General features: G+C 40.2%; 1 protein-coding gene across 6 annotated transcripts in view; it reads right to left on the bottom strand.

Moving 5' to 3' along the window:
• The window catches only part of rhobtb1 (Rho related BTB domain containing 1), an 86,782-nt gene that overhangs the window by 23,577 nt on the left and 38,114 nt on the right, over nucleotides 1-25,091 (bottom strand). For 5 of the 6 annotated variants that reach the window (XR_006314887.1, XM_043712319.1, XM_043712320.1 and 2 more), the window contains one exon: nucleotides 5,244-5,429. Coding sequence is in view for 5 of the 6 variants with exons in the window: in XM_043712319.1 (XP_043568254.1) it covers nucleotides 5,244-5,429 (186 nt within the window). In the remaining variant the exon portion in view is untranslated. Of the gene's footprint in view, nucleotides 1-5,243; nucleotides 5,430-5,633; nucleotides 5,707-25,091 lie in introns of those variants that run through there. The other variant, XM_043712321.1, reaches the window with a different exon arrangement.

The following is a 25,091-nucleotide window of genomic DNA, read 5'->3' as shown; positions in this document are numbered from 1 at the left end:
CCCAGATCACTGCATGGCCTTAACCCCTCCTCATCTCTGCATAATCATTCAACCAGCATCTTTACTAATTCTTTTTGCTTCTGCACAGCCTGCACAGTGCACCACAGTGAATACAAGAAGCAAAAATCAATACTGCAAATGGGTAATCACCCTCTGAATGGCCGCCCCACGCACAGCCTCACGTCGCCTCTATCTCCACAATCTCCTGGAAGTTCTGAGTGTCTACAATTCTGTTCAGTTGTGCAGCAGATTTTAATTGTTGTACTAATAATAGTAGTAAATTCAGCTGCCTGGACTCTAAATCATTCTGCTTTTCTCAGATGTTCTTAAAATCTACCCTGATGGTTTTCAGTCAACTCTTCTACTGTACTTTGACAACATTCTTGTGAACTGCCTTGGAACAGTAAAGTTAGACCTGTAATATAGCTAAAGTTGTTATTGTCATTGCACAATGGTGAAGAAGCCTATAAATGACAATGTTAGCATTTGGTTCATGGGATGACCCTTACTGAAAAATATCTTAGTGTTAATGAAGATTCACCATTTTTGCATTATATACTAATCAGCAGTTTCTGTGCTTTCTTGCTCATGATGCTCCTTGAGGTAATGTCCAAACAGCCTACTGACACATGAAAGTAAAGCACCATAGTAGTTCTTAGGAGAATTAAAGGCAACCATGGCACATATGGTGTTAAGAATACTGAGTGTTCCATTCCAAAGCTAGTTGTTTTGGAATGTACTGAAGGCGTTGAGCACCTACTCAAATGCTTGCCTAGCATATTTTTTGGCATTCTGGAGAAACTTGGATTAACTTTTGAGGAGAACGAGTCCCATTAGTAATACTGCAAATTAGTTTTCCTGCATAAAGAACTTCATTTTTGTTATCTGCAAACTTTGAAGTATCCCCCTGCACACCAAGATCTAGATCATTAGCATATGTCAAGAAAAGAAAGGGTCCCAATACCGATCCCAGGTAAATGCCACTACAAACCTTCCTCCAGTCCAAACATCAGCCAATTTTGTATCCATGTTGCTACTGACCCTTTTATTCGATGACCTATAACTTTCTTTTCCATTGTAGTGTGGCACTGTATCAAGAACCTGCTGAAAGTCCATGTATACCACATCAACAGTTTTACTCTCATTGAAACTTTCTGTAACCTCTTCAAAAAATCTCCAAATTAGTTAAACATGATTTCCCTTTTAGAAATTCATGCTGACTTTTCCTGATCAAGCCACCTTTTCTGTGTAACTATTAATTCTATCCCCAATAATTGTTTCTAGAAGCTTCCCTGTCTCTGACTTCCTACTGCTAGTACTGTCCTATATATCAAAGCTGGGTTCCTGGAAAAAAATCAATATGTTTTATCAAAGCAGTAGAACCAATTAGATAAGCTAGAGGGACAAAAAAAAATGGTGCAGACGGGAGGTCTGTTTCAGAATGGCGCCATGTCTTTTTCATATTCTTATTAGATTAGACTAGATTACTTACAGTGTGGAAACAGGCCCTTCGGCCCAACAAGTCCACACCGACCCGCCGAAGCACACCCACCCAGACCCATTCCCATACGTTTACCCCTGCACCTAATACTACGGGCAATTTAGCATGGCCAATTCACCTAACCTGCACATTTCTGGACTGTGGGAGGAAACCGGAGCACCCAGAGGAAACCCACGCAGACACGGGGAGAATGTGCAAACTCTCACAGTCAGTCGCCTGAAGCGGGAATTGAACCCGGGTCTCTGGCGTTGTGAGGCAGCAGTGCTAACCACTGTGCCACCTGTGTCAGGCTCACCAGTCTATAGTTCCCTGGCTGTTCTTTAAAGCCTTTCTTAAATAGTGGCACCACATTTGCCAAACTCCAATCTCACAGCACCTCACCTGTGACCATCGATGATACAAATATCTCAGCAAGGGCTCCAGCAATCACTTCACTAGCTTCCCACAGAGTTCTAGGGCACACCTGGGGATTTATCCACCTACACGCATTTTAAGACATCTAGCACCACCTCCTTTGTAATATGGTCATTTTTCAAGATATCACCATCTACTTCCCCACATTCTATATCTTTCATGTCCTTCTCCACAGTAAACACTGATGCAAAATACTTGTTTAGTATCTCCTGTGGTTCCACACATAGGCTGCCTTGCTGATCTTTGAGGGGCTCTATTCTCTCATAGTTACCCTTCTGTCCTTAATGTATTTGTAAAATACCTTTGAATTTTCCTTAACCCTATTTTCCAAAGCTATCCCATGTCCCCTTTTTACCCTCCTGTCTTCCCCCTTAAGTTTACTCCTACTGCCTTTATACTCTAAGGACTCCCTCGATCTCTGCTGTCTATACATGTTTCCTTCTTTTTCTTGACTAAAATCTCAAGTTCTCTAGTCATCCAGCAATTCCTATACCTACCAGCCTTGCCCTTTTCCGGTACAGGAACATACTGTTTCTGAACTCTCATTATTTCATTTTTGAAAGCTTCCCATTTTCCAGCCGTCCCTTTACTTGTGAACATCTGCCCCCAATCAACTTTTGAATGTTCTTGCCTAATACCATCAATTCCTCCCCCACATTCTTTATTATTAATGAGATGTTCAAAGGATCTTCCATTGTAAAGATTGATTTTAAATATGTTTAACTCCTCTACCATTTTCTTGTTCCCTATAATTATTGCTCCAGATTCATTTTCTGTGAGGCCAATGTTCATTTTGATCTCTCCCTTTCTAAAATAAAAAGTTCTGGTTGTCAGTTAGCCTTCATTTGCTAGATTCTGAATTTACCTCCGTTTTCATTGACTTTTGCCTCCATATATGCTTTTTCTTTCAACTTAATACTCTCCATAACTTCCTTGGTTAGCCATGGTTGATTTATCTCTGAATGACTGAGATAATCTTTGTCAATCATCCAATAGCTTTAATTTTTTAAGCTCATTATGAACTGTCTTTGAAAGTCATTATATCCATTAACTCCTTCCCAATTGTTCTCTTCTATCTCCAATTCACTCAAATGATGAAAGCTCTTATTTGTTTTCTAGTTTTCAATTCTGAGGAGTCCACACCTGAAATATTAAATCAATCAATCAATCAGTCTTTTATTCAGATCTGTATATAGGTAGCAAATTTGGCTTTTTTTAAACAAATTACACATTGCAAGACTAGAAAGCATGCTATTCAGTTAACAAGATGACCTAAATAGCAACAGCTTGTAAAAAAACTCATGTCTATGGACTCTACACTTAACAGGGAAATGTCCAATTTCACACTAAACTAGGAATCTGACCTACCAAGAGTGCTCATTGGAAACTTAGGCATAGACAAGAACATTTTACTTCATATATAGCTTGTATACCAGAAATGAAGCGGAATTTTCCAGATTGTACAATCACCCAGTCTGACCTACATGTGACTCCAGACCACATCAGTGTAGTTGACACTTAACTGCCCTCATAAATGGCCCTAGCAAGCCAATCAGTTCAAGGGCAATTAGGCACACACCCTGGCCTCATAAGTGGCATTCATATCCCACGATATAGAAAACAAGTCTCACATTCACTTTTAGGCGAGGCATAAGAGAAGCTTAAAAGGAAACTCTGGAGGTGTTGAAATCATTGGCAACAAGACTAAGCCCTAGAAAAGTTTGGATCTTCCAATATTGAGAGGAGTCATATGAGAAAGAAATCTAGGGAGCTATGAAATATTAAATAGAATAGAATAAGGAAACTATGGAGTGCCAACTTCAATGCAGAGCAAAGGGACCTCAGCACTAACAGGTGGAAAACAAGCACAGGATTGAAGTCAGAAATATTGCATGCAAAAATGATCAATTGCTGGAATGATAATTACTCATGGAGGTAGTGGAGACAAAATCTGCAATCATTAGATCAGCAGTTGAGCACTTTTGATCAGAAAAGGATGAGTTACAAGGCCCGCCATAGTTTATATTTCACTTTGTGTAACAGCCTGAAAAGTAAACATTGGAAGAAGCAGTATCAATAAACCTATGAAGATGCTGGAAAGTTTTAAGATGTATGTATTTGAATGGAGATGCTGGCTTAAGAAAATATCATATCATATGGGACTAGATCACAATGTTTTCTTCCAGTATTGTATATTCTTGAATCACAATGGACTTGTTTGAAGACATGGTGCAAAATTATCCAAGCACCACTCCTGTGACATATGAGGCTCATAACTCTCCTATAAAATGAGTCTTGCAAGGTTGAACAGAAAGTAAACCACAGAGACTTCATCTGTGGCTTGTGACAGACAAAGCCCATTCATCTGGCACAGCCCTATGGAGGAAGCCACTTCAGAGTGAGTCTTTTTCCAAGGATTGTACTGCATACATTCTGCTTGAAGTTTCTCTTAGCTACACCAATATTTTTATTGGACAGAGAGCAGCATCACAAAGGATTGTTGCTTCTTCAGCTCAAAGATGAAGTCATGGATGATTCATATGCAGAAACGTAAAAAATTGCATTTTTTATAGTTGAGGTAAACACAAAGAAAAGTGAAAGGAAGAACACTCAAAAATTAGTTAAATAATTAACAGACATTTGCTAACTGCACTACAATATTAGGGTTCACATATTATGCAAATTATACTGGTAATTGGCAATGTGAAGTAATAGAGGCAGAAATGATCATTTATAAAATGAAAAATTACCACAACCAGGAACAGTAGGCAAACGCTCCTTGTTCTAAAGGATTCAATTGCGGGGCACCTTCAATTCTGCACAGGCTACTTTTTTCCTAAGTCGAGTCTTTCAAAATGAGTCTTGTTATTAAACTTAATGTTTTTTGGCTTGGCGATTTGTTATCAGTTGATTTGCTTCCTATAATCTTCAGTTTTTCCACCAGTTTTCTTTGCAATGCGCCTACCTTTTTATTTGTTTCATTAGCTGACTGCTGGGAATTTAGTAGCTAGAGTATATCTTGGCAGTTAACAAATCAGCATTTAGATGGAAACACTGCCAAACTGGCTTCCTGTGCATTTCTGTATTCAGCGCCAATCTCTGTTCTTTACCAACTTACATACCATCTGCATGGTCCAGTGGCTCATTACGTCTGTTGCTATATACTGAATCTGCATCTTAATTTTCTGCCATTAGAAAGGCAACTCACTTGGTGTGCAACAACCTGAGTCAAAACTTTACGTAAGTATTAGAATTATGCTATGTGCATTTTTACTGAAGTACCTGTGCCTGTTATCAAGAAATTTACAGCTCAAGTATCATATAGTACCTTGCTAAGGGGCGGCGTGCACGATTTACAGCCTCAAGATCAGCATAACGCAAGTCCAACTGACAGCCAACTAAGACAACAGGTGTTCGTGGACAAAAATGCTTGATTTCAGGAAACCACATTGTTCTCACATGGTTAAGTGAATTGGGGTTAGCAATTGAGAAGCACAGGACCACCACATCAGACCTGAAAACAAAACAAAAAGATTGTAACTGGTTAATTTGAATGCTGATATGCAGTTTTTCAACTTATTAAGACTATTTACATGTTGCTTTCAGCAGTGTGTAACATCTCCTTCTACGCAAAACTGATGACAGAGAATGATACTGAAACACAAATCTAGTCATGCACTTCATCCTGGTAGTACCAGAGCTAACTTTGCTACATTACCTCATGTGGTATGTCCACAATTGCTTGTATGAGTTAGTTTCCTGGAGGCAGTATTTACCTTGGATCTCATTCTCTGTACAAAATGTTAATAAAAACAAATGTTTGAATTATATTTTGGGTTTGAAAATGAACACTTACATGTCGCATTATTTTTAGATTGAAAAAATATTTTTCCATGTTAATGTTACTTTAATTGATCATCCAGATGCCATAACTGCCTCAGGCTTCTATTATTTTGGTGAATAAATTTTAGATTAGATTAGATTACTTACAGTGTGGAAACAGGCCCTTCGGCCCAACAAGTCCACACCAATCCTCCGAAGAGCAACCCACCCAGACACATTCCTCAACATAACCCCTTCACCTAACACTACGGACAATTTAGCATGGCCAATTGACCTAACCTGCACATTTTTGGATTGTGAGAGGAAACCGGAGCACACGGAAGAAACCCATGCAGACATGGGGAGAATGTGCAAACTCCACACAGACAGTCGCCTGAGACAGGAATTGAACCCAGGTCTCTGGCGCTGTGAGGCAGCAGTGCTAACCACTGTGCCACCGTGCCGCCCATTAATTTGATTAAGTACTTTTCTGTAAAATAATAGGCATAACAATAACAATCACACTTTTAAGTCAAACTTATTAAAATATTACATAACTGGAATAAATTGTCAAAATAAATATAATCAGGATAAAGCTACAATACAAGCTTTCATTTTGAAATGATCAGTCTCATTTTTGATGGTCTAAGTAAAAAAAAAGTAAAGATCCTAGAACAGATCTCTGCAAAGCACTAGTCACTGAGCTCCAGGCTGAATACTTTCCATCTACTACCACCCTCTGTCTTCTAAGGGCCGGTCAATTCTGTATTCAAAAACCAAATTTCCCTTATCCCACATCTCTTTACTTTCTGAATGAGCCTACTATGGGCAACTTCATCAAATGCCTTGCTAAAAATCATGTAAACTACATCTACTGCTCTAGCTTCAATGTATTTTGTCACATCCTCAAAGAATTCAACAAGGCTTGTGAGGCATGACTTGCCTCTCACAAAGCCATGCTGACTATGCTTTTCCAAATAATCATAAATCATGTCTCTCAAAATTCTCTCCTATATTGTGTCCACCACTGATATAAGACTGATTGATCTGTGATTTCCAGGATTGTCCCTATTCCCTTTCTTGAACAAGGAAATAACATCTGCCATCTTCCAAACATCTGGTACTACTCCAGTGGACAGCGAAGACACAAAGATCATTGCCAAAGGCGCAGCAATTTCTTCCCTCATGTCCCATAATAACCTTGGGTATAGCCCATCCAGCCCAGGGAATTTATCTATCCTCATGTTTTTCAAAATTTCCAACTCATTCTCCTTCTTAATATCAACCTATTCAAGTGTTTCAGCCTGTTTCACACTGTCCTCACAAAACGAGAAGGTCTCTTTCAAAAGTGAATATTGATACCAAGGTGTACCATAACTTCCAGCTGCTCACCCTCCGCCTTCAGGGGCAGTTAAGAGTCAGAGTCAATCATGTTGCTGTGGCTTAAAGGACAATATGAGTTTGATGGGTTTTTCTACAATCAACAACAGTTTCATGGTCATCACTTGGCTCTTACTTACACTTTTATTAAATTCAAATTCCACCGTTTGTTATGCTGGGATTTGAACTCATCTCCAGAACATTAACTGGGTCGCTGGATTAACACTCTAGCAGTAATATCACTAAACCATCGCCTCCTAACTCACACTCCACTATTTAATACAATCATAGTTGAACTTGGGCTTCAACTCCAGCTTCCTGCCTATTCCTCAGATTTGTGAGGGACCAAAAACTTGTCAACCTCAGCCTTAGGCAGCTCAACAATGAAGCGCACACATCCTTCTGGAGGTAGAAAACCCCACTGTTTCACACTCATTTGAGTGAAGTAATTTCTTCTCATCCCAGTCCTAAATGATTGGCCTCTTCGAGTTAATTCAGCTTCATCACAGGTAAACCCACTCATCCCAGGAACAACTTTAATGAACCGCTGCCATACCACCTCCAATATAAATATATAAATTTGTAACTTGAGACCAAATCTGTACACAGATTTCCAGATGTGGTCTCACCAAAACACTGGACAATTTCAGCTAGATCTCTTCATTCCTGAACTGCAATTCCTTTGCAATAAAGGCTAACATGCCATTTACCTTCCTAATTGCTTGCACCACTTGCATTCTGAACCTCTCCATTACTTAAAGTTGTTTGAACATAACCCAAAAAAGATACAGCATTTTTAAAAATCTGCTTTTCTATTCTTGCAAACAAAGTGACTAACATCATACTTCTCTACATTATACTCCATCTTCTGTCTTATTCCCTATTCAGGTGATTTGTCAATATCATACTCCTCAGACTGTGGAGGCTTTGGACAGTCAAGAGATAGGTTAACTACCACTAGTCCTTCCAGCAAAATATTTCTAGGTATTTTTAATGAGCCTGTTCAAAGATGCTATGATGCACCTCCGGAGCAGATGGGACTTGAAACCAGGCTCTGACAGAATGTATGGTTGGTCCAATTAGGTCCCTGAGCAATGGCAACCACAGGATGTTAGTGGTGAAATTCAGTGATTGCAACATCAAGCAAGATAGTTAGATTCTATTGTTAGGGCTGGTCACTGACGTTACTTGCCACTTATCAACTCAAGCCTGATGTGGTCCAGGCCCTGTTGCATGCAGGTACAGCTCCTTTCAGTGTCCAGGAATTGTGAATGGGAATGATGAATATTGCGCAACCAGCAATGAACATCTCTGCTTCTGATTGATAGTGGAGTGTAGGTCATTGATGAAGTAGCTGAAGACGGTTGAGCCCAGCTCACTACTTCTGCTGTGATGCCCTGGAGTGGAGATGATTTGGCCTCCAAATCCGTTCTGGAAGGAGGAGAACTTGCTTCACAACCTCCCAGGTGCATACGAGAATGTCTTCAACCAATTATAAAGAATCTCCCAAGAATCTTTCTACTGCTGTTTCAAAAAATGCCAGACAATTCTCTGATTGAAGAAACAGCTAAATTAAAATCAATGAATAACTTAGCATGTTCAGAGAATGACAAAGGATAACACACAGTGCTCTAGCAGAGTCATGTTCCTTTCATTCTAAGACAGCAGCATCCGAAGTACCAGGGTAAGGTAAAGGTGTGAGTGTCATGGAGCTATACAGATTGGATACAGACCCTTCAGTCCAACTTGTCCATGCCCATATCCCTCTAAACCCTTCCTATTCATATACCCATCCAGATGCCTTTTAAATGTTGTAATTTTACCAGCTTCCAACACCTCCTCTGGCAGCTCATTCCATACGCGCAACACCCTCTGCGTGACAAAGTTGTCCCTTAGGTCCTTTTTAAATCTTGTTCCTTACACCTTAAACCTATGCCCTCTGGTTTTGGACTCCCCCTATCCTGGGGAAAAAACCTTGGGTATTCACCCCATCAATGCCCCTCATGATTTTATAAACTTCTATAACGTCATCCCTCAGCCTCTAATGCTCTAGGGAAAATAGCCCTAGCCTACTCAGCTTCTCCCCAAAGCTCAAACCCTCCAGCCCTGGCAACATCCTTTTAAATCATTTCTAAACCCTTTCAACGTTTACAACATCCTTCTTATAGCTTAGAGTCCAGAACTGCACACAATATTCCAAAAATGGCCTAACCAACATCTTGTACAGCTGCAACATGACCTCCCAACTCCTATACTCAAAGCACTGACCAATAAAGGCAAGCAACCAAAAGCCTTCTTCACTACCCTGTCTACTTGTGACTTCACTTTCAAGGAAATATGAACATGCACTCCAAGGTCTCTTTGCTCAGCAACACTCCCCAGGACCTTACCATTGAGCATAAAAGTCCTGCCCTAATATGCCTTTCTAAAATGCAGCACTTCACAATTAAATAAATTAAACTCCATCTGCCACTCCTCAGTTCACCAGCCCATCTGATCAAGGTCCCATTGTACTCTGAGGTAACCTTTCTGGCTGTCCATTACACCATCAATTTTGGTGTCATCTGCAAACTTATTAACCACTTCTCCTTTGTTCATTTGAAATCATTTTATGTAAATGACAAAAAAGCAACGGACCCAGCACTGACCCTTGTAGCAGACCATTCGTCACAGGTTTCCAGTCTGAAAAGCATGCTCCAGCACCACCACAACCTTCTATCTCATACCTTCAAGCCAGTTCTGTATCCAAATTGCTAGTTCTCCTTGTATTTGAAGTGATTTAATCTGGCTAAGTATTCTATCATGCAGAACCTTGTCAAATGCCTTGCTGAAGTCCACATAGATCATGTCCACCACTCTGCCTTCATCAACTTTCTTCATTGCTTCTTCAGAAAAAAAAATCTCAATCTAGTGAGACATGATTTTCCACGCACAGAACCATACTGACTATCTGCAATCAGTCTCTGCCTTTCCAAATACATGCAAATCCTGCCCCTCAGGATTCCCCTCCAACAACTTGCCCATCACTGATGTCAGGCTCACCGGTCTATAGTTCCCTGGATTTTCCATAACATTTTTCTGAAATAGTGGCACCATGTTTGCCAACCTCCAGTCTTCCAGCATCGCCCCTGTGGCTAGCAATAATGCAAATATCTCAGTAAGTGGCTCAGCAATCACTTCCCAACTTCCCACAAAGTTCTAGGTTACACTTGATCAGATCCAGAGATTTTTTCACCTTTATGCATTAAGACGTCTATTACCACCTCCTCTTTAATATGGTTATTTTTCAAGATGTTGCAATTTATTTCCCCATGTACTATATCTCCATATCCATCTCCACATAAAATACTGATGCAAAATACTCATTTAGTATCTCCTCCATCTCCTGCACTTCCTCACATAGGGCCACTTAAAGATCAGGAGCCTATTTTCTCCTAGTTACTCTTTTGTCCTAGTGTATTTGTAGAATCCCTTTGGATTCTCCTTAACCCTATTTGCCAAAGTTATCTCATGTTCCCATTTTGTCTTTCGGATTTCCCTCAAGTATACTTCTACTGTTTTTATGCTCTTCTAGTGATTCACTCGATTCCTGCTGTCTACAGCTGACATATGCTTTCTTCTTTCTCTTGACCAAAACCTCAATTTCTCTCGTCATCCAGCATTTCTTACACCTACCAGCCATACCCTTTACCCTAACCAGAACATACTGTTTCTGGACTCTCGTTATCTCATTTTTGAAGGTGTCCCACTTACCAGCTGGCCCTTTAGCTGTAAATATCCACCCACAATCAATTTTTGAAAGTCCTTGCCTAAAACCATCAAAATTGGCCTTCCTCCAGTTTAGAGCTTTAGCTTTTAGATTTGGTCCATCTTGTTCCATCATTCTTGTGAATCTAATAGAATTATGATCACTGGCCCCAAAGTACTCACCCACTGACACCTCAGTCACCTGTCCTGCCTCATTTCCCAAGAGTAGGTCAAGTTTTGCTCCTTCTCTCGAAGGTACGTTCATATTCGGAATCAAAAATTTTCTTGCACACCTAAGTTCCTCTCCACCCAAGCCCTTAACACTATGACACTGTCAGTCTACAGTACAATTCCAATAAGGTGATCATCCCTTTCTTATTTCTCAGATCCACCCAAATAGCTTGCCTGGACATACTCCGAGGAATATCCTCCCTAAGTACAGATGTAATGTTATCCCTCATCAAAAATGCCACTCTCCCTCTTCTCTATCCTTCCTATAGCATTTGTATCCTGGAACATTAAGCTGTCAGTCCTGTCTATAATACCTAAGCCACTGTAATCGCTATGATACCCCAGTCCCATGCTCTTAACCATGAGGTGAGGCCTCACATTGAACTAAATGCAGTTTAATTTATCAGTTATACGTTCTCTGCTTTGTTCTTGGCTGCCCTGTTCGACTTGCTCCTTTTCTCAACTGCACCAGCCTCAATACAATCTCTTTTCTCATCATTTCCCTGCACCCCCTCAGTTTAAATGTTCCTAAGCAGCTCGAGCAAAATTTCCCTGCCAGTATATTAGCTCTCTTCCAATTCAGGTGCAATCTGTCCTTCGTATACAGGTCACTTCTAACCCAAAAGAGATTCCAATGATCGAAAAACGTGAATCCTTCTCCCTTCCACCAGCTTCTCAGCCACACACTCATCTACTCTATCCTCCTATTTCTACTCTCAATTCGTGGCACCAGAAATAATCACAATATTAACACCCTCAAGGACCTATTTCCATTCCTGCCTAATTTCCTATATTCTCTTCTCAGAACCTAGTCCTATGTCATTAGTTCCAATGTGTACAACGATTTCCTGCTGGTCCCTCTCCCATTTGAGAATATTCTGCATCCTCTCAGAGACATCCTTGATTCTGGCACCAGGGGGGCAACACACCATTCTGATGTCTTCTTGTTAGTCACAGAAACGTCCACCTGTGCCTCTGACTAGAGAATCTCCTATCACAATTGATTGCTTGAAACCTCAAACACCCCTCGTTACATAAGAGATGGTCTTGGTACCAGAAACTTAGCTGTTGGTGCTACATTCCTCAGAGATTCCATCACCACCTACATTTTCCTTGTATGAGATTAGCTCTTGCACTACCTGCCTACCCCTTCTATCTTTCCTGGAGGTAACCCATCGACCTGACTGTATCCGCAACTCTTCTGCCTTCCTGAAACTGCCATCTAATACACCCCGGCTCCTATAAATTCCTCATTGCCACCAACTGCTGCTCCAAACAATCCATGCAATCTGATAGGATTCACAACCAACACACTTGCTGTATCATATTCATCAGGAACTCAAATTCTTGAAAGGTGATAAGGACAATCTGCTGAACACATAGCTGATAACTCAGATGTGCAACTTTTCAATATTTTTGCATGTTGGCCATCTATGGACTTGTGATAGAGCAAACTGTTGGGGGTGCTGGGATGAGATTTCCACTACCTCAATCAATCTGGAGGAGCATTGCAATGATTAGCAGACAGAATTTGTCAACATTTCTGTTGGTCTGCTGCAATCTGTCTAATCTCACCATCACAATGAGATAAGATTGCTATCTACTATGCAGTAAGCAGCTGAAGTGCAGCAATGGAGATGATGCTGAAGGATAATGAAGGGAGGTAGCAACATGGATAGCCCTTTACAGACCAGATCTTACAAGTCCAATAGAGTCATGGTTTCTCGTACTGAATTAATTCTCCATTCAATAACAGTCCCTTACCTCATTTTAGTACTGACCATCACAGTGTTTGCTTAATCACAATGCAAAGGTGAGTCACCAAATAACCATTCCAAGTCAAATTTACAAATTCAATCTCACCCTAATCAATGTTGCGCATCCTCTTGGTGCCTAATGCTCCCCAGTGTGGCTGGTGGAGACCTGCTGATTTACGATGGAGGCAACTAAAGATACCTTCGAAGAAATATCTTGGGTAGCTCCGGGCCAATAAAGACAGATTATGATTTACCCATCTTGTCATGGGTGGCAGAAATCTGGGCTAGTTGACAGACAACCACAAAGTCAAAGGCAGAATAGCAGAAGTGGGAGAAGAAATGAAGATTTTCTGAGGGATAAAAAACAGGTTGTGCTCCACTAAGTCACAGCCACCCTCCAGCTTGGTGACTCAGCACTCCTGGTCATTGCAGGACAAATTGTTGAATAACAACGAAAGACCTATAAACCCTAAGCCACATCCACGACTGTAGCAATTTGAAGTTGCAAACTGCCAGAGTTTGAGACTGACAGGAGATTTGACAGAAGTGTTCAAAGCCTTGTGGGTCTGATCATGGGTCGAAGGAAACCAATTTATTTTAGGCATCAATGAATTTATTCAAAACATTTATTCAGAAAGATTTGACATGTTAACAAACTAACTCTTGTCCGAACTTATTTTCAGAATCAACTGAAAAAGTAGGAGGGAAATATACAGTAAATATTAAGTCTGTATATTGCAGATAAGCTACAACTGTCATCAAATGAACCATAGAGTAGAAAGTGTAAATTTAAGTCCCCTTTACTCTACTGGTGTCTTCTCTAGTTAGAAGCCAACCATTTTTAAAAAGAAATTGCAGGTTGTAGAACATTTCTGGCCTTTAACCAGAGGCCTTCAGTTGAATGCAACAGGGGGAGGGGAGTACTGTGTACTGATGCACTTAGCATTTTGCATCTGGCCACTTGCTTCTAAGTATGGAATATTCCATTAACATCAGGGAATATCCTAACCAAATTGGTGAAGTCACATACAGGCATTTCCATTACGTTGAATCCAGAGAGATTCAATTATATATAAAAAGAAATTTAAAGTTAGAAGGCAGTAATTGCATTGAGACTCCTCTGAAATTGTGCAATAGCAAGAGTAAACCTTCAGAGACTTAGACTTGTCACTCAAATATATGAAGATGATATGATTGCTTTCAAGTCTTGTGACTTTTATTGCCATAGAGTGTTGAAAAAATCATTCCTAAGCAGGAATGATTGCTGATTATGTTGGTGGCAGTGGTGATGGTGGTTCATAGAGAGGTAATTTAGTACACTGCATTCATGATTCTATTTTGAAAGGTAATGATGCTTTTACATTTATTTTCCAAGTTACTTCCACTACTTTGGAGGTTTGTTATGTCTTCAATTGCAAACACAGTCATCAGCTTGGTAAAAGTCTTACTGATACCTTGGACAACTAAGAGGGACTGAGATGATCAGCAGACCCTCATCAGTAGTGGGATCAGAAATAGCCTACATGTTAGAGACATGCCACTCTAGACGAGAAGAAGGAGCAGTAGAGAGATGCAGTGCATAAGAATCAATTCCCACAACACAGTTTACAGGAAAAGGATCATATTCACGGGTAATTTAAAGCACCATGGGGTGATGGTGGTGTAGTTGTAACGTCAGTGGACTAGTAATTTAGAGGTCCAGGCTAATGCTCTGATTTCAAATCCCACTGATGCTGCTTCACCCACATTTCCTTGGTAGCAATGAGCTGAAGAACATTTGTCTGCAGATCATTGCACCATGATCACTATTGAAGGACTGTAGTTACACTTTTGATCAATCCCGTTACTGTTACATTCATAGTGGGCAATCCATTGAAGTCCTGCAAGCATTCACCAAAACTGATGCATTTGAGGCTCCAAGTTAATCATTCTTTCCATGGATGAAAATGACATCTTCACAAATACCGGCAATATCACATCACTCATGCTTGAGATGAACATCTCCACTGTCTCAGACTGTGCACAGCGCAATTCAAAAACCTATTACTACATTGCATGTTTTGCTGCTGTTCTAAAAGTAACATCTTTATCAAAAGCCCCAAAATTCAGCATCTGTGTGCTGCTGAGCAGACCATGGAGTATTGCCTCCTTTAATGCAGACTTTACAGTTCTGTCTCCACCATCTGCACTTGTTCAATTGTGGTGTACAAGACACAACATGAAATCCAACCAATTTCCTTCTGATTCCTGCCAAGTGAGTGTATCAGAGCCAGATCCTAATATCACACCCATGGAGGCAGTACTAAATCAAGGCACAGAGTTGGAACGGTAAGACATCAACAATTACTTTATTCTTTCACTGTCAGAACCCATCAAATGCCACTTTTTGCAGTACCCCTTTAACTCAGGCACATGATCATCATATCTGCTCAAACTAATTGGTCAGGAAATTGGATATCAGATGTAAATATGGCAGCTAGTTTAAAAAGACCTGCAATTCTGGGTTTCAGATAGACCATCGTACTCCTGCCCAAATTGTCAGCAAGTAAAAACTGCCTGCGCATCCCCTATTTTGGCGGAAGTTAGAAGAATAGATTTCTTTGTGGCCTCATTATAAAGAATCCTAACACAATGTACATTAAAAAAGAACAAAAAATGTTACACAGCACCTTTTATGTAATTAAATATTATAAGGCATTTCAAAGGAGCATCACAAAGTATGACAAACTCATAAGGAGGTATTAGACCAAATACTTAAATGTTTTGCCAAAGAGGTAGGTTTTAAAAAGTACCTTAAAAGGAGTCAAACAAGATAAAACAAACAGGAGATATAGGGAGAAAATTTCACAGCTTGGGATCTAGACAACTGAAGGCACAACCACCAATGAAGAAGTAATTGTGATTGGCAATATGCAAGTGGCACAAATTAGAGGATCACATTTAAACCCATCTGAGGGTTTTAGGTTGGAGGTTGAGACAGGAAAGAACAAGACCAAGGATGGAATTGAAAACAAAAGATGAGAACTTTAAAATGAAGACTTTTCCTTGACTAAGTGCCGATGTCAGTCAGTGACCACAGGAGTGATAGGGAACAGGGCTTGCTGCAAGTTAAACATGGGAAGCAATTTTTGGAAGGCCTCAGGTACAGAAGCAAACTGTGGCATGCACCCTGTGAAGACCACTGCCCACCCTCAACGAAAAAATGTGAAATTACTCTTCCAAATCAGGGATCACAAGATATTACAAGTACCTCCAGAGAGCCAAAACCTTTGGCCTGCACAGCATACAATGCCATAATGTGGGAGGCAAGGTGGCTCAGTGGTTAGCACTGCTGCCTCACAGCGCCAGGGACCTGGGTTTAATTCCAGCCTCGGGCGACTGTCTGTTGGAGTTTGCACATTCTCCCCATGTCTGAGTGGGTTTTCTCCAAGTGCTCTGGTTTCCTCAATCCAAAAATGATTAGATTAGATTAGATTCCCTACAGTGTGGAAATAGGCCCTTCAGCCCAACCAGTCCTCCAAAGAGTAACCCACCCAGACCCATTTCCCTCTGATGTGCAGGTCAGATGAATTGGCTATGCTAAATTGCCCATAGTGTTAGGTACATTAGTCGGGGTAAATATAGGGTAGAGGAATGGGTCTGGGTAGGTTACTCTTCACAGGGCTGGTGTGGACCTTTGGGCCAAATGGCCTGTTTCCACATTGTAGGTAATCTAATCTATTAACTATGAAAAGCTTTTAGGAATTGGAACTTGTTGTAAATGACTTTATTTCTGCATGGTAGATTGCCCCTCTTCTCTCTCCATTCCCCAATCCCTCAAATTTCATTGTGAAATCTCAGTTTACCTATCACTACAACAAATAGGAATTAAAGCTTAAAAATAAAAGAAATGCAGATGCTGGAAATCCAAATCAAAAACGGAAATTGCTAGAGAAATTCAGTAAGTCTAGCACCAACTGTGGATAGCAAGTAGAGTTACCATTTCAAACCAGTGACCTGTCTTCAGACCTGATAGTATTGGAATGAAGGCATTTTTATTTGCAAGCAATTACTTCAAACACACAGTTCTGAAGAGGAGTCATTGGACCAGAAACCTTAACTCTGATTTCTCTCCACAGATGCTGCCAGACCTGCTGAGATTATCCAGCAATTTTTGATTCTGATTTCCAGCATCCACAATTCTTTTGATTTATTTACTTCAGACACGCTGATAATTTGGAATATATATTTCAAAAAACTTAACTATCATCAAACACCATGCATCACATGACATTTTAGTATGACAGATAGTAAAATTGAGCTAAACTTTAACATTTTTAAAAAAAAAGGTGTTTACATCAAGTGGAAATGGGATTTAAGCAAGTGGAATGCAACAAATCAGACATTACAATGACGGCACATTATATAGATGCTGCTGTGCAAATTGTATGCTATATTGTCATTATTGTTAACATTACAATATTCAGAGCCATTTCCTTGAAATATCGAACTGTACATCTATAAAAATAAAAAGTGCAGAAAGCATTATAGACTATTGAACCTAGTACACTTCTTATTCAGTACATTCCACCAAAATATGCTTGAGGTACCTGTCTTCATTCAGTGGTTGAGGGAGAATTTTAGGACTGATGGTGATCACACTCAAAGTCAATAGTAACCACCAGTGTCAGCCGTTTTAGTAAGTAAATCAACATCTACAGTTACCAGCAGTTTTCTGCTTTAGGACTTCTCATTTCCTGCAGGTTTCTGTCACATATTTGGTTAGCTACAGCCTGGGCACAAATGCAAGAATGATATTTTTATCTGTCATTTTGGGCAAGCATCCAAACTCCTTACACCAGAGGCATATGACTGAATCCTCTTATTTTCTATTCTCCTTTATAGAGTACAGATTGGGCCTCAGCTTATTTATAGTAAGCAATTCAATTAAAACCTTGCAGGTCATGAGAAGTCAAATGATGGTCAAGGAAGTTGACTAAAGGTTGACTAAAGGTTGTGCAACAACTTGCTGCAAATGAAGCAAATAACTTATGAAGACGACTTTATGCAATTTTGCCTATAATAAGCTATCGGATAAATGAGCTGGGATTTTGAATCACATTAGTTTTTACAAGGACCATATACATTTTATAATACAAAAGCAAACTACTGGAGATGCTGAAAATCTGAACTATAAGTAAACACTGGAAACACTCAGCAGGTAAGCAGGAACTGTACAGAGAGAAACAGAGTCAAGGGACATGATTTTAACTCGCTCAAAACCAACCACTTGCACAGAATTAAAACTTGGATATAAATGCTTCAGGTCAATAAAATTTCATCTTACTTATGTTTTTCAGGTAAATTAATCAAGGTCGTGCCTCTCTTTACAGGGAGGTGTTAAAAATCACAGCACTCTTTCACGATGAGCGAGGTATTCTCTGAAAGGCCTAGACAATTTTAACTTGCCAGCCAAACCACAAAAGCAGATTACCTACTAATTTACCTCAGTACCATTTCGGAGACTTTGCTTTATGCCAAGATTCATTACATCAGTGACTTCAGTTCAGAAGCACTTTATCAACTCTAAAGTGCTTTGGCATGTATTAAGATCATGAAAAGTAGTGTTGAAATGAGAGTCTTTTCTCTTCTTACTTTGATTGCGATGCTGTACACACTAAGAGACCTTTGGTTTAATACTTCATTCAAAACAAAAAGCACGTCTACTAATGTAGAGCTTTCTTAGTACTGCATTCAAGTGTATGTATTCAAATTAATGTATTCAATTAATGTATTCAAATCTTAGCAATAAGATTTGCTGCACAATATTCTTACCCTGAAACATGCATGTTGGCATATTGGCAGTAGCTAGCAGGGTTATCAGCTTTAAAATGGGTTTGTGCTTAAATCTGTTCAATCTGTGGCAAAGTAGATCTGCTTTGCTTATCCTGAATGATCTCAGAATGACTTGTACACAGATTAAAAAGTATTTCAAACCAAATTATATAAACACTCAGCAAGCCATTTTGATCAAGGAAATTCCAGGTTCAATCCTGTTCTGTCTTGCTTTAGCAAACTTCAGCTGAGCAGCAGTAAAAAATGCTCTTGAGCACAGGAAAGAACAGGTTCAGCCCTGAATACCTATCTAGGGACCCTGCGGATTGCTGTTGAAGACTTTAAGCAGACTTGGCTGTGGTGTTCCTATTCCCCTCCAAAAGGCTGCAGAAGTCACCAACTTTCATCCTGACCTATACACAAATAATAGGCACTTATGGAGCTACATATAAAGTGAGGCCAATGCTTTCAAGAGAGGAGGGAATTTGAAAAATAATGTAGGACTCCCTAACAGCATTGTGGATCTACCTACAGTACGCTGACTACAGCAGTTCAACAATGCAACTCATCACCACATTCTCAAAGGCAATAAATACTGGCCACTCAACAATACTCATCTCAGAAGTGAATTTTTTTAAAAAAGTTACCTATGTGCCTCACCTCTAATTCACATCTTTTGTCAAGATGTCTCCCATCTCTCTGAGCTCACCTTGCCCATGAAACCAACTTTCTATTTCCTCAATCTAAACTCTGCGAAACTGCAAATCACTGAACTTCCCCTCCTGGCCCTCATTTTAGCGGATACTGGAAACAGCTTTCTTTGTGAAGGCATGTGTGTGTGTTTCTCTCTCTTTCTCTCTCTCCTTTGAATAGGTCATCAACCCGGTGCAAAAAAAAAATCCTTGACCTTACCTTCCTTCCAGTTACCAACAAATTTCCAATTGGCCATTCCTCTCAAAAGTCCTTGAATGTGTTGCTTCCCCGAAATCTGAATGATCACTACCAAAACTTCATGGAATTTTTTAATCATGTTTCTGTCGCTTACGTAGAATTGAAACAGTTCTCATAAAAATCACAAAGGATATTTTCTCTAGTCTACCTTTGCAATGTCTCTGTAACTTAACCATAGAATTTTCTTCCAAACCTTTTTTACGGTCTTCTAAGCTGGGTGGGACTACTCAGCTAGTTCTATTCTTATGTACACAACCACAGACAGATCACTTGCAATGACTACTCTTTCTGCTCCTGCATTGTTACCTTTATTTAAGAAAGGCTGCAAGGAGAAGCCTGGGAACTATGAACTTGTAAGCCAGACATCGGTGGTGGGTAGGTTGTTGGAGGTAATCCTGAAAGATAGGATCTACACGCATTTGGAGAGGTGAGAATTGATTAGGGATAGTCAGCATGGTTTTGTGTGAGGGAAATCAGTAAGGCCTCTTCTGGAGTACTGTGTGTAGTACTGGTCACCCTACTATTGGAAGGATATTATTACGTTAGACGGGGTTCAGAAAAGATTGGCTTGACTATTGCTGGGAATGGAGGGTTTCAGTTATAAAAACAGGATGGCTAGGCTGGGACTTTTTCCACGGAATCTTAGGAGATTGAAGGGGTTTATAAAATCATGAGAGGCAAGGATCTTTTCCCTAGGGTGGAGGAATTCAAAGCTTGGGTGCATTTTTTTTTTATTTTACAAGTGAGAGGAGGAAATTTTCAAAAAGGACATGAGGGGCAACGTTTTATTTTTCCACAGTCATGCAAGTGTTGAATGAACTGCCAGAGGAGATGGTGGATGCAGGTACAGGGAGAACATTTAATAGACATTTGGATAAATACATTAATTGCAAAGGTTTGAAGGGATATGGGCCAAAGTGGGACTAATTTAGTTTGGGAACATGGTTGGCATGGACTAGTTGGACCCAAAGGTCTGTTTCCATCCTATATGACTATAACAAGCATATATTTTTGGGAAAAAATAATCTAGTCACCAACAAGCTAAAATGAAGTGTTGGTGGTGGGGGTGGGAGTGCGAAGGGGTTGTATAAGGCATATTAGATGGAATTACAAAATTTACTTCTTTTACCATGTTGAAAGCGAATAGCAGAATTTGATCTTGTGCTTCCCAAAGGTTGACTGCCATTTACCCAAACCAACACATGGCACAGTTCTAGTTACAATAACTTGTAGCAGCTTTAAGGCATAGATTGTCACAAGGATTCTATGGTTCATATGTTAAGTGGTAAATTATAGGGAATTCTACAATTAGGGTGACAGATAATATCATTTGCAAGCCGGATCGGAGTCCTGCATGGTGTGTTGCCTGCCCGGTGTCAGGGTGCAGGACATCTCTGACAGGCTTGAAAGGATACTGGAGCGGGAGGGGGAGGATCCAGTTGTTGTGGTCCACTTTGGGACTAACAACATAGGTTAAGATAGGATGGAAGACCTGTTTGGGAATTATCAAGCACTAAGAACTAAATAAAGAACTGGTCTTCAAGGGTCATAATCTCCAGTTTACTGACCAAGCCACGTGCAAAGTGGTTTCGGGACTAAAAAATTAGGGAAGTAAGCACGTGGCTAAGGGAATGATGTGGGAAAGAGGGGTTCCCTATCATGGGGCATTAGCATCAGTTTTGGAACGGGGGTGGGGGGGAAACAGTCTCCACCTGAACCAAACTGGAACCAGTGTTCTAGCGAAAAGGACTTTAAACTTGTGAGTCAGGGGTGGGGGGGGGGCAGGGAAAGGGAAAGCAACAGGAAGTATAGTGATAAATGAAAAGGTAAGCAGCAGATTAGTACGTACGCAGGAAGGTTTAAGTTCAAGGCAGACTATGAAAGAAGCAAGAACGAAGGATAGCTCAGGAGATATTAGAGATGCTGCGAATCATGACGATAAGAAAGCTAGCATATAGGTACTTTACCTGAATCCTCATAACTCATCAACCTTGTTATGAATGCTAACGGCACAAATCATCGTGAACGATTATGTTTTGATAGCCACCATGGAGACATGGTTGCAGAATGGTCATGACTGAGAATTAAATATCCAGGGGTACCAGACTACAGAAGAACCTCGATTATCCGAATATTGGATGATCTGAAGATCTCAAGGTCCTGATAGAAACATTACATCAAAGAGGTGTTTCCATTATATCTTTTGTTTACGATGATTAAAAGTGAATTCGGCTTACCGAAATGCTGCCAAGAACGGTCCTGGACATCAATGGGAGCCCAGGCACCATCTCCAAATGACTGACTGCCTGCCCTCTCGCTCTTCCCTAACGCTTTCCCTGGAGTTCTACACAGGAGTGTACCCTGAACCACCACCCTTCCCCAAATAATCTCTCCAACATTGTCCTGTACAGGGCAGAGGTGGAAAAGTGGTAATTTTCCAAAATTCGCTGGACTCTGGGACAGTCCCAGCATGGGAAAATAGCATGTGTGACACCACTGTTTAAAAAGGGAAGTAGACAAAAGATGGGGAATTATAGACCAGTGAGCTGAACCTCTGTAGTGGGGAAGATGGTTGAGTCTATTATAAAGGAAGAAATAGCAGCACATCTCAAAATAAGTTGTCCCATTGTACAGATGCAGCATGGGTTCATGAAGGGCAGGTCATGCTTCACAAATCTTTTGGAATTCTATGAAGACATTTCAAGAAAGGTGGACAACAGGGACCCAGTGGATGTGGTGTACCTAGATTTCCAAAAGGCCTTTGACAAGGGGACGCGCATGAGTGTGCTGCATAAGGTAAGGATGCATGGTGTTGGGGTAGAGTATAAGCATGGATAGAGGATCGATTGACTAACAGGAAGCAAAGAGTAGGGATAAATGAGTGCTGTTCTAGCTGACAGTGACTAGAGGTGTGTCTCAGGAGTCAGTGTTGGAACCAAAATTATTTACAATTTATATCTAATATTTGGAGTTGGAGACCACGTGTACGGTGTCAAAATTTGCTGATGACACCAAGGTGAGTGGCAGAGCTAAGTGTGTAGAGACTGTGAAACTTTGCAGAGGAACATAGATACATTGAGTGAGTGGGCAAAGGTCTGGCAGATGGAATACAATGTTGGTAAATGTGAAGTCATACATTTTGGTAGGATTGACAGCAAAATAGATTATTAATGGAATGGCAAAAAGTTGAAGCATGCTGCTGTGCAGAGGGACCTGGGAGTCCTTGTGCATGAATCACAGAAGGTTGATCTGCAGATACAACAAGTAATTAGGAAGGCAAATTGAATTTTGTCCTTCATTGCTAAAGGGGTTGATCTTAAAAGCAGGGAGGTTATGATACAGCTATACAAGGTGCTGGTAAGGCCACACCTGGAGTATTGTACGCAGATTTGGTCTCCTTACTTAAGGATGGATGTAATGGCACTGGAGGGAGTACAGAGGAGGTTCACTGGGTTGGTTCCAGAGTTGAGGGGGTTGGCTTATGAGGAGAGGCTGAATAGATTGGGAATATATTCATTGGAATTCAGAAGAATGAGGGGGGGGGATCTTATAGAAACATAAAATTATGAAGGGATTCAGTAAAATAGAAATAGATAGGATGTTTCCACTGGTGGGTGAGACTAGAACAAGAGGGCATGACCTCAAGATTAGAGGAAGCAGGTTTAGAATTGAACTGAGAAAGAACTTCTTCATCCAGAGGGTTGTTAATCAATGGAATTCCTAGTTCAGGGAAGTAGTTGACGTTAGTTCAGTAATTGCTTTCAAAGTTAAGGCAGATACCTTTTTGAAAAAGGAATTAAGGGATATGGTGAAAACTCGGGTAAGTGGAGCTGAGTCCATGAAAAGGTTAGCCATGATCTTATTGCATGGCGGAGCAGGCTCGAAGGGCCGAACAGCCTACTCCTGCTCCTACTTATGTTCTTAACTCAGAGTGATCTCATCATCCCCGTCCTCTGCATTCATGGGATTTTAAGAAGTGGTGATCTGTAGTAATCAATTCAACATTCTTTACACAAGATATACACAAATTCTGAATCATTTTAGATACAGCCAGAAAGCAGACTCACTAAAAAGCTACAAATCAAATAATTCTAGCTCAGTATAAGTAAACATTTTATTAAGGATGTTATATGGAAAAAACTAAAGAAATATCAACAAAGAGTCCATCCTGTAATTAATGTAAGAGCAAGCATTGCTGGAAGAACTCAGCTGGCTTGTCAGGCAGCTTTGGTAAAAAGAAAAAACAGAATTAGCATTAACATCGCAGACCAACATCTTTTCATCAGAACTCCTGACTGAAAAGACATCAACCTGAAACATTAGCTCTGTTTCAATCTGCATAGATGCTGTCTGACCTGAACCTTTATAAGATCTGTGTTCCGATTTCAGGTTTCCAGCATCCACTTTTTTTTTATTTTTGCAATCAAAGCACAGCTCCTGTCAGCTATCCAGGAGAAATCACAGTCCAAATGGGCCCACCTAAGTTTTCAAATGCATGGAAGCAGGCTAACAATAGGGATGGATATAAACAAACAATTAAATACACACATAATGCATAGTTCTTCCAACGAAAACCTGAGACAATAAAGAGAGACAAGCTATCTTACTCAAAAATCTGGACTGAAATTAAAAACTCAATACAGTACATCTTGCTTCAATTGACAGATCAGATGATTGGTCAGAATATTGGTCAAAAGAACAGCAGAGAATGACAAAGATTTAACAGGAGGAATAAATTCAATAGTAATGTTAAAATGGGTAGTAAATGTTTAGGTATTTAAAAAGGGAGTAATTCAAGTGAACACTAGTTCTCAAGAGTGAGAGAGTAGGACCAGAAGATAATATGGAAATTGCAAATTAAAATGAACAAGTAATTTGCTTCTGTCTTCACTATGGAGGATACAATAACATTCCAATAGCTGTAAATCAGGAGGAGGAAGGGGGAGAGAAACTCAGTAAAATTACAATCACCAGGGGAATAATATTAAGCAAACTGATAGAGCTGCAGGTTGACATGTCTCCAGGTTCAGGTGGGCTTCAGCCTAGGGTCTTAAAAGAGGTTGCCAATGTGGTAAGACCATAAGACATAGGAACAGAGGTTGAACATTCAACCCATCATGTCTGCTCCACCATTCAATGTGATCAAAGCTGAACTGATAATCCTCAACTCTACTTTCCTACTTTTACCACCCCCCTCCCCCACCCCCACCATAGCCATGCTTCCCTTTCTGATTAAAACTTTGGCTATGTTAGCTTTGAATTTACTTAACAACCCTGCCTCAACAGACCTCTGCAGTAAATAATTCCACTGATTCATTGCCCTCAGAAAAGAAATTTCTTATTTCAGGCTTAAACATTTGAATCCTTCTTCAGAGATTACACCCTTAGGTCCTATAGCCTATCAAGCCCCTTAAGACTCTTACTTATTTCAATAAGATCACCTCTCATTCTAAGTTCCAATGTGAAAAGGCCCA

Source organism: Chiloscyllium plagiosum, chromosome 22 (genome assembly GCF_004010195.1).
Source record: "Chiloscyllium plagiosum isolate BGI_BamShark_2017 chromosome 22, ASM401019v2, whole genome shotgun sequence".
In the NCBI taxonomy this organism is placed as follows: Eukaryota; Metazoa; Chordata; class Chondrichthyes; order Orectolobiformes; family Hemiscylliidae; genus Chiloscyllium; species Chiloscyllium plagiosum.
Note: the sequence above shows the minus strand (reverse complement) of the source record. Positions and strands in the feature narration are given on the sequence as shown.